A 15,755-nucleotide genomic window follows, 5' to 3' on the forward strand; every position below is an offset into this window, starting at 1 on the left:
CCTGTATAATGACTTTATTTTACACTATGATGTGATGTACTATGTATCCAATATAATCTGTATCACCACGCAAGGTTTAACACATGTCTCATCTAAAAATCCTATGAGAAAGGAACCGTGAAAGGTTCTTCCCGTAAGTCTGAGTGATGAGGGTTAGCACGTTTAACAATATACACAGTATATCCACACACACATAAAGTGCACAAATAGTTATAGTTTTGTTTAAAGGGACCTGAGCTGTCAGAACAATAAATAGTTAAAAATACAGATCAGAAAACTGAATAGGATTTATTGGAACATCGGAACCAACCAACCAACCCCCCCCCCCCCGCCTCACCCCCACCCAACTGCTCATTCTTGTGTCATTTTCTTGAGGGAAGGACGCCGTTTTTTTAAAACCAGACTTCATTCCTTCTTTCAAGATATATTTTTTAAATATTCCACCTCCATATTCCCTGGTAAGTAACTCATCGCCGAATGACTAGATTTTAAAAAGAAATGGTATTCGCTTATATTTGTGAAATTAGAGCTTTAATGTCATTTTGGCTGAAGACCATGTTACGCTTGTGTCACAACATTATTTCTCTATTTTGTTATATATGAATATGCTATATCAGGGGGGGGGGGGGGGGGGGTGTCACACTTTTTCAGCACGCGAGCTACTTATAAAATGACCAAGTCAAAATGATGTACCTACAAAGGAGGGTGACTTTTTTTTTTGCTGTGTCCCTACGCGTGTACTCTGCGACGCACGGCACGTAGACAGGAATGACATGTTGTTGTGTAGTTACGATCAACAACAGACTGCTGTTTAGTTTAATAAAAAAACAAATACGTGCTATAGAGAACATTTCAGGGGGTCAGATATACATTTATTTTTGGGCTGTGAGGCTACTTTTTTTCCTGTCATGTCGCTTCAGATTTGAGTGGCCGTTTCACATTCGCACTTTTAATAATATGTTTCTGGTCATAACACACACTGGGTTGCGCTTCCTTACCTGAATTGTATCACATTTCTTCGGCGCAGCGTAGCTTCTTTTTACCGCCGACATTTCCTCATCTTCCACCAGACTTCGTCGTCCGTGTGTGTCGATTTATAAATGTAAATATCATTTTTTTTTTAATAATGTACGTGGTAGGCTATAGCGTAACTCGCATGAAATTGGTCTGTTCGTTTCCGCATTCACTAACCACTACCGTAAATACGGCAAGATACAATAAAAGCGCCCCGTCGGGTTTTAAATCATAAACTTCTGTTTTGGCTGGCGGTCCGTGTTTTAAAGATGAAAGAAGGAGGACTGTGATGTTCGGGAGCCCGGTGTGCGGTATAAACTGGTTTTTGAATTAACTGTTTTGGTACGCGTGCATGAGGCAGATGTTCCGTAGGAGTGGCATCGAGTCGCCTCGCAGGACCCGTCTCGACTAACTAGGAAATGCACATTTCCATCGATTAGCCTCTCTGTCACGTTCTTTTTATGTAACGCTAATGTTTTAAAGACTAAACACGGAGGACTTTGCTGTAAAATGCCATACCTGTTCGGGAGGCTGTAGTTGAGACGCCGTCACGCCGAGGACACCGAGCGAGGACAAAGTAGGTGACTCTGATGCCTGTTCAATATACTACTAACTTCAATAAATACTTGACAAAATGCTCTTGTTGTCAGTCTGATATTTATGTTATACGTCGTTATCTGACGTCAAGTCGATGTGAGACCAGTTTACTCTTCATACAGTGTGTAATTAAGCATGTAGCCCGTTGTTTACACCCAGCTCGCCCACAGCTGTCAGCTGGGAAACTGATCTTTTGATTGATAATACAATATATTTATATTTTATTCTCACTGACATCCTCCCACTAAATGTACTTACCGCGGCAGTCAACTACGTTACGTATTATTTAGTTGCAACTGCATCTTTAAGTTAACCTACATTCGAAACCTTTATTTACACTTCGTATCCATGGATACAACCATCAGGCTATGTCAAAACAGAATACACGTTAGACAAGAGAGAGGGCGAGTGCAATCACTGGCACCGACAACTCACTGGCACCTCACTGGCACCTCAGTGGCACCTCAGTGGCAAGTGCCGCTCGGTGCCAGTACTCAGCGACAACTCACTGGCACCTCACTGGCACCTCAGTGCATAGATAATGTATTTTTTTAGACTTACTTAAAATATGCAATACGATATTGCTGTACAATACTGCTGTACTATATTGAATATTGTTTTGCTACTACTACGTTTCACTTCGTAATATATAACACTTATATACCATGATATGTATAATGTACCCGCCTTTCTTTAATAATAAAAAATATATAATTATTTTTTTTACCATGTCATACTGTTATACCTCCATGAAATTCTCCTTTGAGGAGATGCCACTGTTAGTCTAAAGTTTAAGCACTGGCACTCAGTGACACTTGCCATCAGTTGCCAGCAGATGCCACTACTAGTCAAAAAGTGCCACTACTAGTCAAAAAGTGCCACTACTAGTCAAAAAGTGCCAGCAGACGGAGGGTCGGCCGCAGTGACGAGTCTGCGACGATTTAGTGACAAGCTTCACTGAAGTGCCCGGACAGCGGAAGAAATCACTTTCATGATCACAGAATGGAGGAGCTGCGGTTTAGCTAGATAGATAGATAAAATAGCTAGATACACAGATGGATGTGTGTGTATATATATATAAAAAAGACACAAATTAATATATATATATATATTAATTAGTGTCTTTATGAACACTACTGACAATATGCAATAAGATAGTGCTGTACATTACTGCTGTACTATATTTAATATTGTTTTGCTACTACTACGTTTCACTTCGTAATCTATTACACTTATATACCATGATATTGTAACGTCTCGGACGTTATGGCACTGATGACACGGAGACGGGACGACGTTATTAATCCTCCCTTTATTGGGCATCCACCAACACATACAGCGTGTTCCTCTCAGCTTAGCAGGTCGAAAGTCAACAACAACGGTTCCCGTCAACCACCCTTAACTCCCGTTTTCCGACAGGTTAACCCCGCCTCCCCTCTACTCCGCCAATCACAGGCACGCCCCCTCGACCAGCATGCACGGTGCCACACTTTGATTGACAGCCACTTCACAGGGTCGCTACAATATATTACGAAGTGAAACGTAGTAGAAGCAAAACAATATTAAATATAGTACAGCAGTAATGTACAGCACTATCTTATTGCATATTGTCAGTAAGTGTCTACAAAAAGACACTAATTAATATATATATATTAATTTGTGTCTTTTTTATATATATATACACACACATCCATCTGTGTATCTAGCTATTTTAGCTATCTATCTATCTATCTAGCTAAACCGCAGCTCCTCCATTCTGTGATCATGAAAGTGATTTCTTCCGCTGTCCGGGCACTTCAGTGAAGCTTGTCACTAAATCGTCGCAGACTCGTCACTGCGGCCGACCCTCCGTCTGCTGGCACTTTTTGACTAGTAGTGGCACTTTTTAACTAGTAGTGGCATCTGCTGGCAACTGCTGGCAAGTGTCACTGAGTGCCAGTGCTTAAACTTTAGACTAACAGTGGCATCTCCTCAAAGGAGAATTTCATGGAGGTATAACAGTATGACATGGTAAAAAAAATAATTATATATTTTTTATTATTAAAGAAAGGCGGGTACATTATACATATCATGGTATATAAGTGTTATATATTACGAAGTGAAACGTAGTAGCAAAACAATATTCAATATAGTACAGCAGTATTGTACAGCAATATCGTATTGCATATTTTAAGTAAGTCTAAAAAAATACATTATCTATGCAAGTCTGTGGCACTTGCCACAGACTTGCCACTGAGGTGCCACTGAGTGCCAGCGTCGCTAGGGGGATCTCGCCCCTACTGTTAGACAATGCGATGTCACGACCAAGCCGCGACCACAGCGGGACTACCAGAGTAATCGCCGGCTGCGATACTTCTCCTGACGCGTGCATGCCTGGCGCCGTCCTACCGCGACATTAAGGTTTGTATGAACTGCTGCCCCGTTATGTCATTTCACAAGCAGGCATCACTTTCGACCACGCTCCCCTTCCGTGACTGGAAGGACTGGTTCGTACTGCTTGAATCGAACAGACGGTCCGGAGCTTCGGGCGCGAGTCTGAACTCATAGTGCACTTATTTAGTGTTCCGGTTCACCTCACGGAGCCCAGTTAGCGCCGCCGAAACAACGTAATAAAGACACAGCGGTTACCAGGATTTGAAGAGAGCATCGATGGTGTGCATGAAGCTACACCGTGACTGCAGGGCGGAGATGACGCCGTTGTCAATCGTAGAGGAGACGAATTCCTGGCGTACCAAATACCAGATGCGCCGTGCTACCTCCTCGCCTGCAGCCTCGGCATACACCCGCTCTTCCGGTCCCGTCGCCGTAGAGGGAGCAGCTGATAGCAGCTAACTAACTAGCCATACTTGCTAGTGGAGCAGGAGAGGAGGCTCGCTGCTAGAAACACCGCCCTGGGTGAGTACACCTGAGCAGGGCAGCCCGCCGGCTGCCACTGAACACACCTCTCCACGAGATCACCACAATCGGAATCTGACATGTTTCAGCTCCCAATAATTAGATGCAATCAGCAGAGGACCAATCTCCCCATACGAACTGACGCGAGCTGAAACGACAACTGACAGCAGCAGAGAACAGAACTTTAAAGTGTTACCAACGACTCTGTGATAGGCTTATCCAACTGGGCTGGCTCTAAATGGTTCATTCATCGGGCCCGCCCCCAATCAGCTAATGGAGTAATCGCTGCAAGACTTGTGAATGAACCAGCTGTACCCAATGTCTTCCTGTCTGAATTTTCGCTAAGCTACATTTATGACCCATCTGTGTGTCTGCATGTTCCATTTTATTGGCTCAGTAGGTGTCACCTGGAAGCATGAACAGGTTTAACATTCCATTACAATGAATCATAAATGAATAAAAACACACCTTTACTAAACCTGTTTCAAGTTCACTATAAATTACATTATTTGAAATGTGCTGACTTGTTAATTTCAATCAAATATTTGTATTTATTATCATGTTTCTACGTTGTTTTCGTTGTCTTTACCTGGGATTGAGACGCCATCTGTCTTGAGCGACAGCTCGATTGATTCCTGCAGTTGTTTCCAGGTCTTCAAGGATTTCGCTCTAAATCAGCATACAAGTCTGCATTAGTCACAGCCAAAATATGTATTCGACTAATAACAATAGCTGAGCTTGTGAACGGGCCTGCAGTGTTTTAATAGCTACGGCAGCATTCAAAAAGATGCATATTCCACTTGATTATATTTATATATATGATGCCCGAGAATTGTAGTTACAGATAAAAAGCACAGCATGTTTTAATAAATCCTCATCATGTGACGTATTGTAAAATGTGACAAACCATCAAGTCTCTCAGCTGCTTCAACATAACATCTTTAGCTTTCTGAAACATGACGTCCTTTGACCAAAGGATGTGCTTCTTAATTGTGGCCCTCATTTTTTTAAACTGCCGCCACCTCGAATTTGTTTAGCAACTACAAAAAAACAGAAAACTTTCATCAATTACATTTGATTATAATTACATTGTGCACAATGATGATGAATAATGAGCATTTTTACAAAGTCAGTTTTTATTTCAAGATCTTGTATTGTACCGTCATAGTATTCCTGAATGTTTGTCTCAATTGTGGCACCTTGAAGCAGAAACAGGTTCAACACATCCCATTACCATGAAGCCTAAATGAATAACAACACACCTTTATCAAACCAGTTTGTACACGTCTTCATGTCTCTGTGTACAATCATTAACAGGACAAACCGACAAAAAACGTTTTAAAAATCATTTGTTTATCTCTCTCTCTACAATAAAAACTGATGTGAGAACCTGAAGAGGCTTTTAGATCCTTTAACAGAATAAAGGAAAAATAAGCCAAAGAACATTTGGAACTTTGAAAGTGAATTCATTGGACAGTATACCTTATCAGATACTTTAAATGCATTTAGAATCAGAGTATATTAAAACATAACAATATTTCAGGAAATAATGAGAAACCAGATAGGCTGGTGTATTACGATCATCTAGTTCTATCCAATTCGGATACATGGATTAACACACTAAGAAAACATTATTTAGCAGTAAGCAAGTTTTTTCCTTGAACAATAAAAGAAAAGGTCAGATCATTCTTTTAATAAAAGCTTATAATGTCTTTGAGAAATTCAACATACTGTGATCAAAATTCAGGATGTATATTAAACCCCCATAAAATCATTGAAATTTCAATCTCAATCAACCAATACTAAACTACGATTAAAAAATGGACAAAAACTTAAAGAAGAAGACTTTTTTTAAATTATGAAAACCATAATGATGGACTGGTAACAAAGATCTTGACCGTGTAAACGACAATGTACCTGGGTTGAATCCGACTGGGGACCTTTGCTGAAGGACATTCCGCTCTTACCCCCCACACAGTTTGTCTGCTTCTGAACTTTAAACAATTAAAAGCTAAAATTACCCTCCCAGATATTGACCATAAAAAACGTCTCTGCATTTAATTCACACCAAACTAATGAAAAGTACATATATATAAATCAATTAAAAGCTCAAATTACCCTCGCGGATATTGAACATATGCAATCTTTCTGCAAAAATAGTACATGTAAAGAAAACACTGAAAGAGAATAAGATGACTTGACAAAGGGTTGAGACCAAATCCACAGGCCTCACATCTCTAATCAGCACACACGCAGGGCTCGTCAGTTGGTACTGTAATTAAAAAGCATCGTTAGCATTATTCAGAACAGCTCAATTATTGTTATTACTTTAACAGCAGTTTTACCAAATGAGTGGTTCTTCATCTGGACCTTGCATCAGTTCTTCGTAGAGTTTATTCACCATCTCAAGCTCCTTCTCAACATCTAAAACCCCCAGAAAACATCAAGTTCACTATTAATTTCAGTATTTGAAATGTGCTGACTTGTTAATTTTAATAGAAATATTTGAAGTTATTATCATGTTTCTACGTTGTTTCGTTGCCTTTACCTGGGATTGAGACGCCATCTGTCTTGAGCGACTCGATTGATTCCTGCATTGTTTTTTTCAGGTCTTCAAGGATTTATCTCTAAATCAGGATAAAACTCAGCATTAGTTACAACCAAAATGCACAGCATGTTTAAATAAATCCACATCGTATGACATATTTTAAAATGTTACAAACCCTCAAGACTCCCAGATCCTTCAACATAACATCTTTAGCTTCCAGAAACATGACGTCCTTTGACTTAAGTACGTGATTCGTAAGAGTGGTCCTAATTTTTTCCAGACTGCCTTGTCCTTTAATTTTTTTTGCAACTACAACAAAACAGAAAAACTTTAGTTAATTACATTTTATTCTAACTAAATTCTGAAAAATTACAATGAATAATATGAATTTTTACAGGTTCAGGTTCTATGATCTCTTATCGTACCGTCATAGCATTCCTGCATGCTCGTCTCAATTGTTGTCATCAGACTGCTGTAGATCGTTTTCTTACGATCGCGGATGATTTTGTTGAGTTTTGTCTTTATCTTGTCTTCCTAAGAGAGAATATGAATCATAGTTCAACATATTTTAATTAAAAGCAAGATATTATATAGAGATAGGGCTCATCTGATAACCCCCCCCCCCCCCCAAGATTTTACATGAAAGTAAAGTATTAAATCTGATAATTTTGGTGACTAATGGTCCTCTTGTCTTCTTTTACCTCTGTGCTGAGAAACATCAGTTGCAGTTTGACATCTTTGTACTTTGTGTTCTTTCTCATTGTCTCCGTGTTAAGTGAAAACAAATCGAGGACTCTGTTGAATTGTCCACATTCTCCTTCATTTCTGAAACATGTGAACAAATTAAAAAATGTCATAAACGCAGCTTTGACAAGTTTGCATTTCAATGATGTAGTTTGTATGTATGTATTATATCACATCATTTGTAAACATTTTCCATAGTTTTAAATTAGCCAGCACAGCTTTCATTGAGTCATTTCTCACGGGAAGGTCTTCTTGAATTTGTCATCAATGCTCTGAGTCAGGAATGAAGATAACGTCATATTGAGGTTTATTAGTTTCCCCTTTTTTGCTCTGTAGGCACCATTGTGCTGTACTATGCACTTCAGTGTCCGGTGGAAACTACTACCTTTCTTGTTCTGAAACAAAAGAGACAAGAGAAACATTTTTAAGACATTCATATGAAGTGTGAAATCTGTTGTAATGATGTCGTTATAATTCAAATACGTACTTTAGTCTTTATGACCGATTTCAAGTTTTTGTACCATGAACTTTCAGATTTCTTAACTCCCTCACTGAGGCACTTTTCAAAAACCTGATGAGTCTCTTCCATTGAGTTTTCGACTTCATGAAGTGCATCCTTCATATTTTGTTCAAGCTCTGTGCAGACATCTGTCTTTATATCAGTCTGAAAGAAACAACACATTCAGTATTTAAAGCAATGAAACAAAACTACTATTTATTCACATTTATATACATTTTTAATACTGTCATTTTTCAGCCTCTCTGAAGCGACACAACTTATGGAAAATAATTACTTTGATTGCTAAAATATATGTATGGGTGACTTTACATGGAAGAAGTCTATCTTTGACTAAAATTATTTTCCGTCAATTTTAAAGATGATTAAAGACAAAGAAAGAATACAAAGAAATAAATGTCACGACTTGATCTTACCCCATCTGTACGGCTGGCCCCTTGAATCAGAGAGAGAATCCCGCGCGCTCCTTTCACATAGTTTAATGTAACTGAGTGACAGTTATTGAGACCCTGCAGAAATTTCCGAAGTGCAGGTATTTCTGTAAAAGAAAATGCAGTTTGCATCTTACAGTTACTCAACATAATTACATTTAAATGCCATAATATAATTAGTCATTCTGGTTTGTTTTGTTCAAGTAAATTAAATTGATGATATCGATATCAAATCATATTTGGAGACTTCACCTACCAGTGTCAACTGGTTCTAGGACTGTCTTTTGAAGAAACTCGTAGGAGCTCACTGTGAACACCGTGAAACTTTCATCACTGAAATATTTCTGAAAAAGAAATGTTTAGATTTGAAGGCATGCTTGTAGTTGTCGAAACTGTTTTATTTCTGTCAGTCAATAGAACTCACCGTAACCTTGTTTAGTTCTTTGAATTTTGTTACCAATTTTTCCTTGGCGTCTTTGTTTCTTTCCAGAATGAAAGCACGGGGTTCAATTGAACTAAATAAAACATAACTGCATTAATTGGAACCTCATACAGTATTTGGAGAAATGAAACCTCAATTCAAACTTTTTTTGCGTTCACACAAAAAGTCAGAATGATCTCTTTTGAACTTGTACCTGTAACTATCGAAACTAAAATATTCTATTGAAACATGCAACATTTTATTTTACAAGTGTGAGATATCCTTAAAGGTTTTCTGGAAAGAAAACTATAAAGACCACCTTACAAACTACTATTTCAGTTTAGTTAGTTGTGTCGAGTGTCTAAGCAGTTATTGATTTCTAGAGGAATTTCCTTGTCAAATGTGTAACACATTGAAAATGACAACATAGAAATAAACAATCTATTTGCTGATGGTCTCATTTTCTTAGGTATACCGTTATCATATTGAGGCTTCAGTATTATTATTGAGACTGTTTCATTACCACTTTAAAAAATCCTCACAGTGACCTTGATATACATGCCTACACTCAAAGAAATGACTCATTGGATGAACTCAATTAAATTGTTGGCAGGTTTTCCATCCAATAATTATATGCAACTCCAACTCAAATTTAGCACATCAGTGCAATAAAATGTAATTAAGTTAGTCCAACTAATTTGTATCAAATACATCTAAAATTAAATAATGATATTCATTAAATTAAATTAATTTGTGTTTGTCCAACTCAAAATATAAACTAACTAACTAAGAAAATATGCAAACTCCACAAAGAAGGAACGCCCCGACTGGGAATTGAACCCACAGACCTCTGGCTTTGAGGCGACAGTGCTAGCCACTACACCACCGTACAGCCCTGAAAGTGTCTTCACCTTGTAAACAACTGATTTTCAGCTGCCGCATGTAAAGAAGGGTAGTCCTCAATGAAACACATTTATTTTGAGTTGATATGCACACCATCTAACCTAAATAAATCTAATAAATGAAAGAATTCATCCATTTTGTGTTCCACCCATTAAATATAAATATCTATTTTTGTAATTGATTTATTTAAATGTATCAAACAATATTTAAATGTGTCACCTCGAAGAAGGGCTTGAATCGTTTTTTTGAGTGTATGTACTTTTGACATCTTAAATCACTTACGGACGGGCTGGATTATAACATGATACTTCAGACTGGGAGCAGATGAAGTGAATCTGCTGACACTGGCCAGCATTTGCCATGAAGCGACAGGCACTTTCCAGTATCTCCCAGGCTTCAGGCTCTGATGCAGCTCGTTTTATCTCAGTCACGATCCACACAGTGGAACAACTTCCAACGATCTGAAGGGACAGGACAGCAAGTTATGATGATGGGTATCAGTACTTTGTAATAACACAATGTCACAGTTTGCAGACGACACAGTAATAAAATAAACAGCATTGCATGTGATAAATTACCGTTTTCCACATCTTGTCTCTGCTCTTGTTACAGTCCCCACTTCCAGGAAGATCCACAAGTGTGACGTGCTTCAGGAGATCATTATTTGGCACCCTGATAGTCACACACTTCACAAGAGGCCAATACCACCTCTTTGCTTTTACTTCTCTATCTTCTGATTTGCTTGTTGTGTACATGACTAGTTTGTCAGATAGCCCTTCAGCCTGCAATACATATTAGAATGAGATTAAAGCAACGTAAGGCAATTAAGATGTGAGCATCGTCTGCGTTAAGTGTCCCTTTATAGTGAATGTGATGTCATAATTCACACTTGTTCCTGGCGTAGTTCGATACACAATTATTAAAGTGATGAGTCACACACATCGGTGTGACTGTTCCGGGATTGCGGTTCCTTTAAGTGTTGTGTTGCTGTTTGTGACGTCAAGCCCCATGTGGGTTTGGTTACAGGACAGCGCCATCTTGTATTCATTCGTTTTTGTGACACGAAATAAACGAGACACACGCTTGTGTGCTCAACTTGAGGAATTGTGTTTTGCGTTTCAATGCAACTTCCACACCTTTATAAAAAGGGATCATGAATGAACCGTAAAAGAAGGGAGTCAAGTACTGATCCCTGTGGTACTCCATAAGTCATGTGTACCTGCTGGGAAGTAAGGTTACCAAATGAGATAAAATAATGAAGATTATTGTTACCAGAAAGTTTGACACAGCTGTCCAGTAAGATGTGAACAAAAGCAAATGTGAGATTTAATAATACATTTAATCTTAATGTAAACTGTTTGGTCATAAAAATGGAGGAATAATCCTCATTGGATTTAGTCAAAACAGTTGTTTAAATGTATTTAGTTGCAGGTAGACACCCTTTTTTTCTCTAAAGTGTCAATGTGATACAAGCATGTAGTTATAGAGGACGGTGGATCAAGGCCACATGAGTGGAACATTTTACAGACTGATTTTACTTTTAAACTTACATATTACATAAACCTAAATAATATGTCAGTCAGGCAGACAAGAAGGCTTCTTATGAAGATTGTGACTTCTACTTACTGTTTCGTCTGTCAACATCTTTCTCTTGGACTTCAGAAATTCTGGGATCTCTTTGAAATATTTGACATCCATGAGCTCTTCAGGAGATTTGTTTTCCCAGTCTTCTCCATACAGCACTGACAGCTTTTCCACAATGTCTTTACGATCCCTCTCTTCATCCTCATCCCTCTCTTCATCCTCATCCCTCCCTTCTTCCTCATCCCTTTCCAGATCTGCACTTTCCTGAAGCAAATGTTGAGAGAACCATACCTCATGTTTCCATTCCTAAATGCAAAATAAAAAAATACCTTTAACTTTGTTACATTAAATGGCATGCTGTATAATCAACAACTGTATTATTTCAGCCATATCATACCTTTTTAAATAGCTTCAAGTCAACACACATATTCATCATAGTTTACCTCTTTCGTTATGAACTCAATGTCTGCCTCATACTTTGAGTTCTGCTCATTAGCCTCCACTTTAATCATGACTGAGGTACATGCATTGACGGTTCCACTGGGCAAGAGATTCCTCTCTCCAATGACGGTATTGATCAAATAGCTCTTTCCAGCTCCGGTTCTGCCAAAGACACCGACCACCTCCCTCTTGTCCGTTTTCAAATCATCGATGTGTTTCCTATAATAGAAGAGTTTAAGTGTGGGTCAATTAAATAATGTCAAAAACATTAAAACATTGAAAGAATGTGTCAAATCAGAAGGAGATCCGTATATGAACTAAAATAAATTTTCTGTATATTTTTGGTAAATTAAATTTTTTTTTAAACCCATGATGCATGGCTCAAAACCTTAAAGTCTTAAATCTGTCTTCATGAAACTGGCCCCTGGTCAGGAGTGGAACCAGGCCCATTTAACATGTTAATATAGACAATTTGATGAACTTAAAACTTACTTCAAGAATTTGTTGAGCTTGTTGTCTTGTTGAGGAATTTTCTGATGAACATCATTCATGATGTTTTTCACGTCAGACAGTAGTATATCCTCTGTCAAAATGAAAGTAAAGACATTTTCAGCTGGAACCATGAATCCGCGTATCAAGTAAGTGGTAACGCACAATGAGGAGAAGAAGGTAAAGCGTGAGAGGAACTTTCTCTGCCAGGTTCATTTATGATGCTTCGGAGTGGATTATCATGCTTATACGTGGCAGATTAGCACATGATAAACCACGGTCTGGGTTCAAAGCATCATAACGGTAAAGGCCACGGTTAAGTTATTTACATTGAAGCATATGCAGTGTTACTATGGATACCTGCATATATGTATTGGGGTTGTCTGAGAGGATTACAAACAGACATTTGCTTTGTAAGTATTATAAATACCTCTGATGTCAAGTCGTGGTCTTCTGTTTGGGGATGGCCATTGGCTGGACTCACCCTGAAGATCCAACTTTCTCTTCCCTTCGTGGGTCATTTTTGTTGATAAAAAGGGGAAGGATAATGTGTTGTTTACAGTATTAGTATAGTTGCTTAGTCAAAGCAAGATATTACGACCTTAAAAACGTAACCCTCCTACTACCTTCAAATTTACTTACATCTTTTACCCTTGCGGTCAATTTGATCCCAGCAATTAAAACATACAGAAAATTATTAGAATTAATATTGTTTCCCAAGTTTAAGTGTCAGGTACTTTATGTTTGTTTGTTGAGTACCTAAATAGCCCTTTAAATAAATAAAAAAGTTGATATTTCTTATATGTTTGACAAGGTGACAAACAGCCTGGGGTCAAATCGACCCCAAAGAACACCGATGCGTACAAGTTGTGTTCAGGACATTGAAAACATATCATCATGTGAATTTGATGTTTTCCCAGTTGTCCCCAATAAATTAGGAAAAGTCATGAAATATGAAGCAAACAAAATTATGTCAATCATTTTTTAGAGACGTTAAACATCGAATGGGGTCAAATTGACCCCAAAGGTAATAGGAGGGTTAAATGAACAATGCACGTGATCAATAAGAGAACGTTTATCTCACCTTTCTTACTTTTGTCACTGGTGGACGCACAAGCCTGAGGGTGAACATGAACATGTGTGTCTTAAATCAATACTAGTGGCCATGTAAAGGTTGGAGCGGACTTTGACAATATGATCTGTACTATTGTAATAAATGCCTTATGGTACCTTCGTGATTGAAACTTTATTCAACTTACTTGAGCAGATGAATCAACGACTTCGGGATTTTCTGTTTTTTGTTCCTTTTAGTGACGAAAGAAAATAGTTGCAAACCATAAAAATAAATAAATGTTCAAATTCCAGCACACCCTTTTATTTTTAATGAGATAGTATGAATTATCCGTCATGAAAAGTTTGAACAGAAGTCTGTGAGACTGTGAATTATAAATAAAGTATGAGTGTAACTTGTATGCAGAGTACAGAAATGTACCTTTAACGACTTGAGTTTTTCCCTGAATTTTGACCTTGGTCCCACGGTGGGGATCAAGTGGTGGATATCTTTATCATTCAGACAATAAAAACTGTCTTTGTCGATGACTTGTCCTGCAATTAAAACACAGATGAATCTCAGTCATTCAATAATGCATCTCAAACTCCTGTATAAATCTATTATATTGAATAGATGATGGTTCAGCTGTTCATTAAATTTTTTACGAGTATTACAGTCTGAAAATAGCGTGAATGTTTATTAATTGTATTTTAATTAGTTGTCATTCTTTAGTCTTGATTTCAGTGCCAGTGAGATCATCATCTTAATACAAGATACAGAGCAGCGGCTACTGAACTTTATTAATGTAATGTAGCAGTGTGAAAATGTCCACGGTGTTTACCGTTAGGGCTTTTTTACCCTCTGAACAGAGACAACAATTGCCAGGATTAGTCAACACTGATTTCTCACATTGCCTTAAACCTATGTCTGCATTTTTCATAGTTATATTAGTTCTGTATGATTAGATCTGTCAGTATTGGTATGAACATTATCTGTGCCTTAAAAAAGATACATAGTAATACTTTACCTTTAAATGTATATATCAACTCGCTGAGATTCCATTCAGATAATTTATCCCGAACAAAATCATCCATGACCACGAACTGCAACTGGAAGGAAAACAAATAATCATGTGTCGACCACTGCAACTTTGGAGAGTTTTAAGTTTACAAAACCAGGCCTGGTCAAATACTCTAATGTGGAGAGTGTCGCTCGCAACCAAACGTACTTTACGCTTACGCAATGCAACGTAAGATGTAGAGATCTGTCAATATTGTGTCCGTCCCCAAGAGAACCAACTTCTCATCAAGTCGGGACTAGCGCGCTTCATTCCTCAAATTCTAGCGCGTAACATCATTACATAACATTACATGTCATTTAGCAGACGCTTTTATCCAAAGCGACTTACAATAAGTGCATTTCAACCTAGAGTACAAACTAAGAACAACAAGAATACAGGAAGTTACATTTCCTCAACATAGTCGAACGACAAAAGTACCTTAAGTAAATGCTATTTAAGTGCCACTGAAGTGCAAATCTGTGTTCTAATCCAGATATAGTCGGAAAAGGTGTGTTTTCAGTCTCCGGACATCACATCTAGCCTTTTGTTTTGTCATTCACAGAGACGTCTTCCAGCTTTCAATCGACCAATACGAGTCACCCGCGGTGCTTTCTGTCCTTAATAAGTTAATATAAATGTCAGCGCTTACCTGCGACCCGGAGGCTGCAGATGTAGATCAATGCCTGTTCTCCAGTGCGGGCGTAGTCTCTTTGTCTCACTAGTTATCCGACTCTGCAGACAAGGAAGTGTTGCTTCCTGCACTGAAACTCCTCCCTTGAGGAATTTCCCTTCTGAATGAAAAGTTGTCGTCATAATAACGTGTTCTGCTTCATACATTTGAATTTGTACATACCTATTTTTTTTCCGGCCTCAACATTTTCAAGTAAAACTTACTTCACTTAAAATTGAAGTTAGGAACATTGCAACAACGTCCATGTTCCCATTTAACAGACGGGTTTTCAAACTGGACCAGTGTGCAAAGGAAAATCTTCCACATAAATACTACTGAGAGGTCACTGTAGGTATCCTTGATTGTCTTGACCTATGAGCAGGTATTTCC

The 15,755-nt window shown here is 38.2% G+C and overlaps 1 protein-coding gene across 3 annotated transcripts; it reads right to left on the bottom strand.

The window, feature by feature from the left end:
* Window positions 1-5,620: 5,620 nt before the first annotated feature.
* LOC130191316 (nuclear GTPase SLIP-GC-like) lies at window positions 5,621-15,430 on the bottom strand. 3 transcript variants are annotated; one of them, XM_056411011.1, is made up of 22 exons: window positions 15,345-15,430; window positions 14,663-14,744; window positions 14,077-14,189; window positions 13,844-13,888; window positions 13,669-13,702; window positions 13,015-13,092; window positions 12,588-12,678; window positions 12,098-12,314; window positions 11,697-11,918; window positions 10,649-10,852; window positions 10,353-10,531; window positions 9,171-9,261; window positions 9,003-9,090; window positions 8,732-8,853; window positions 8,286-8,462; window positions 8,039-8,193; window positions 7,756-7,879; window positions 7,480-7,588; window positions 7,230-7,363; window positions 7,055-7,133; window positions 6,852-6,930; window positions 5,621-6,778 (listed from the first exon to the last, which is right to left on the bottom strand). In XM_056411011.1, the coding sequence occupies exons 2-20, from the start codon at window positions 14,727-14,729 to the stop codon at window positions 7,128-7,130; spliced, it is 2,256 nt and encodes a 751-aa protein (XP_056266986.1). In that variant the 5' UTR covers window positions 14,730-14,744; window positions 15,345-15,430; the 3' UTR covers window positions 5,621-6,778; window positions 6,852-6,930; window positions 7,055-7,127. The 3 variants fall into 3 exon arrangements, with proteins under 3 accessions (XP_056266986.1, XP_056266985.1, XP_056266987.1); XM_056411010.1 differs by having other exon boundaries at window positions 11,697-11,960; XM_056411012.1 differs by lacking the exons at window positions 14,663-14,744; window positions 15,345-15,430 and having other exon boundaries at window positions 11,697-11,960; window positions 13,015-13,955; window positions 14,077-14,149.
* Window positions 15,431-15,755: the final 325 nt, after the last annotated feature.

The sequence above is a fragment of the Pseudoliparis swirei genome, unplaced genomic scaffold, assembly GCF_029220125.1.
Source record: "Pseudoliparis swirei isolate HS2019 ecotype Mariana Trench unplaced genomic scaffold, NWPU_hadal_v1 hadal_35, whole genome shotgun sequence".
Classification (NCBI taxonomy): Eukaryota; Metazoa; Chordata; class Actinopteri; order Perciformes; family Liparidae; genus Pseudoliparis; species Pseudoliparis swirei.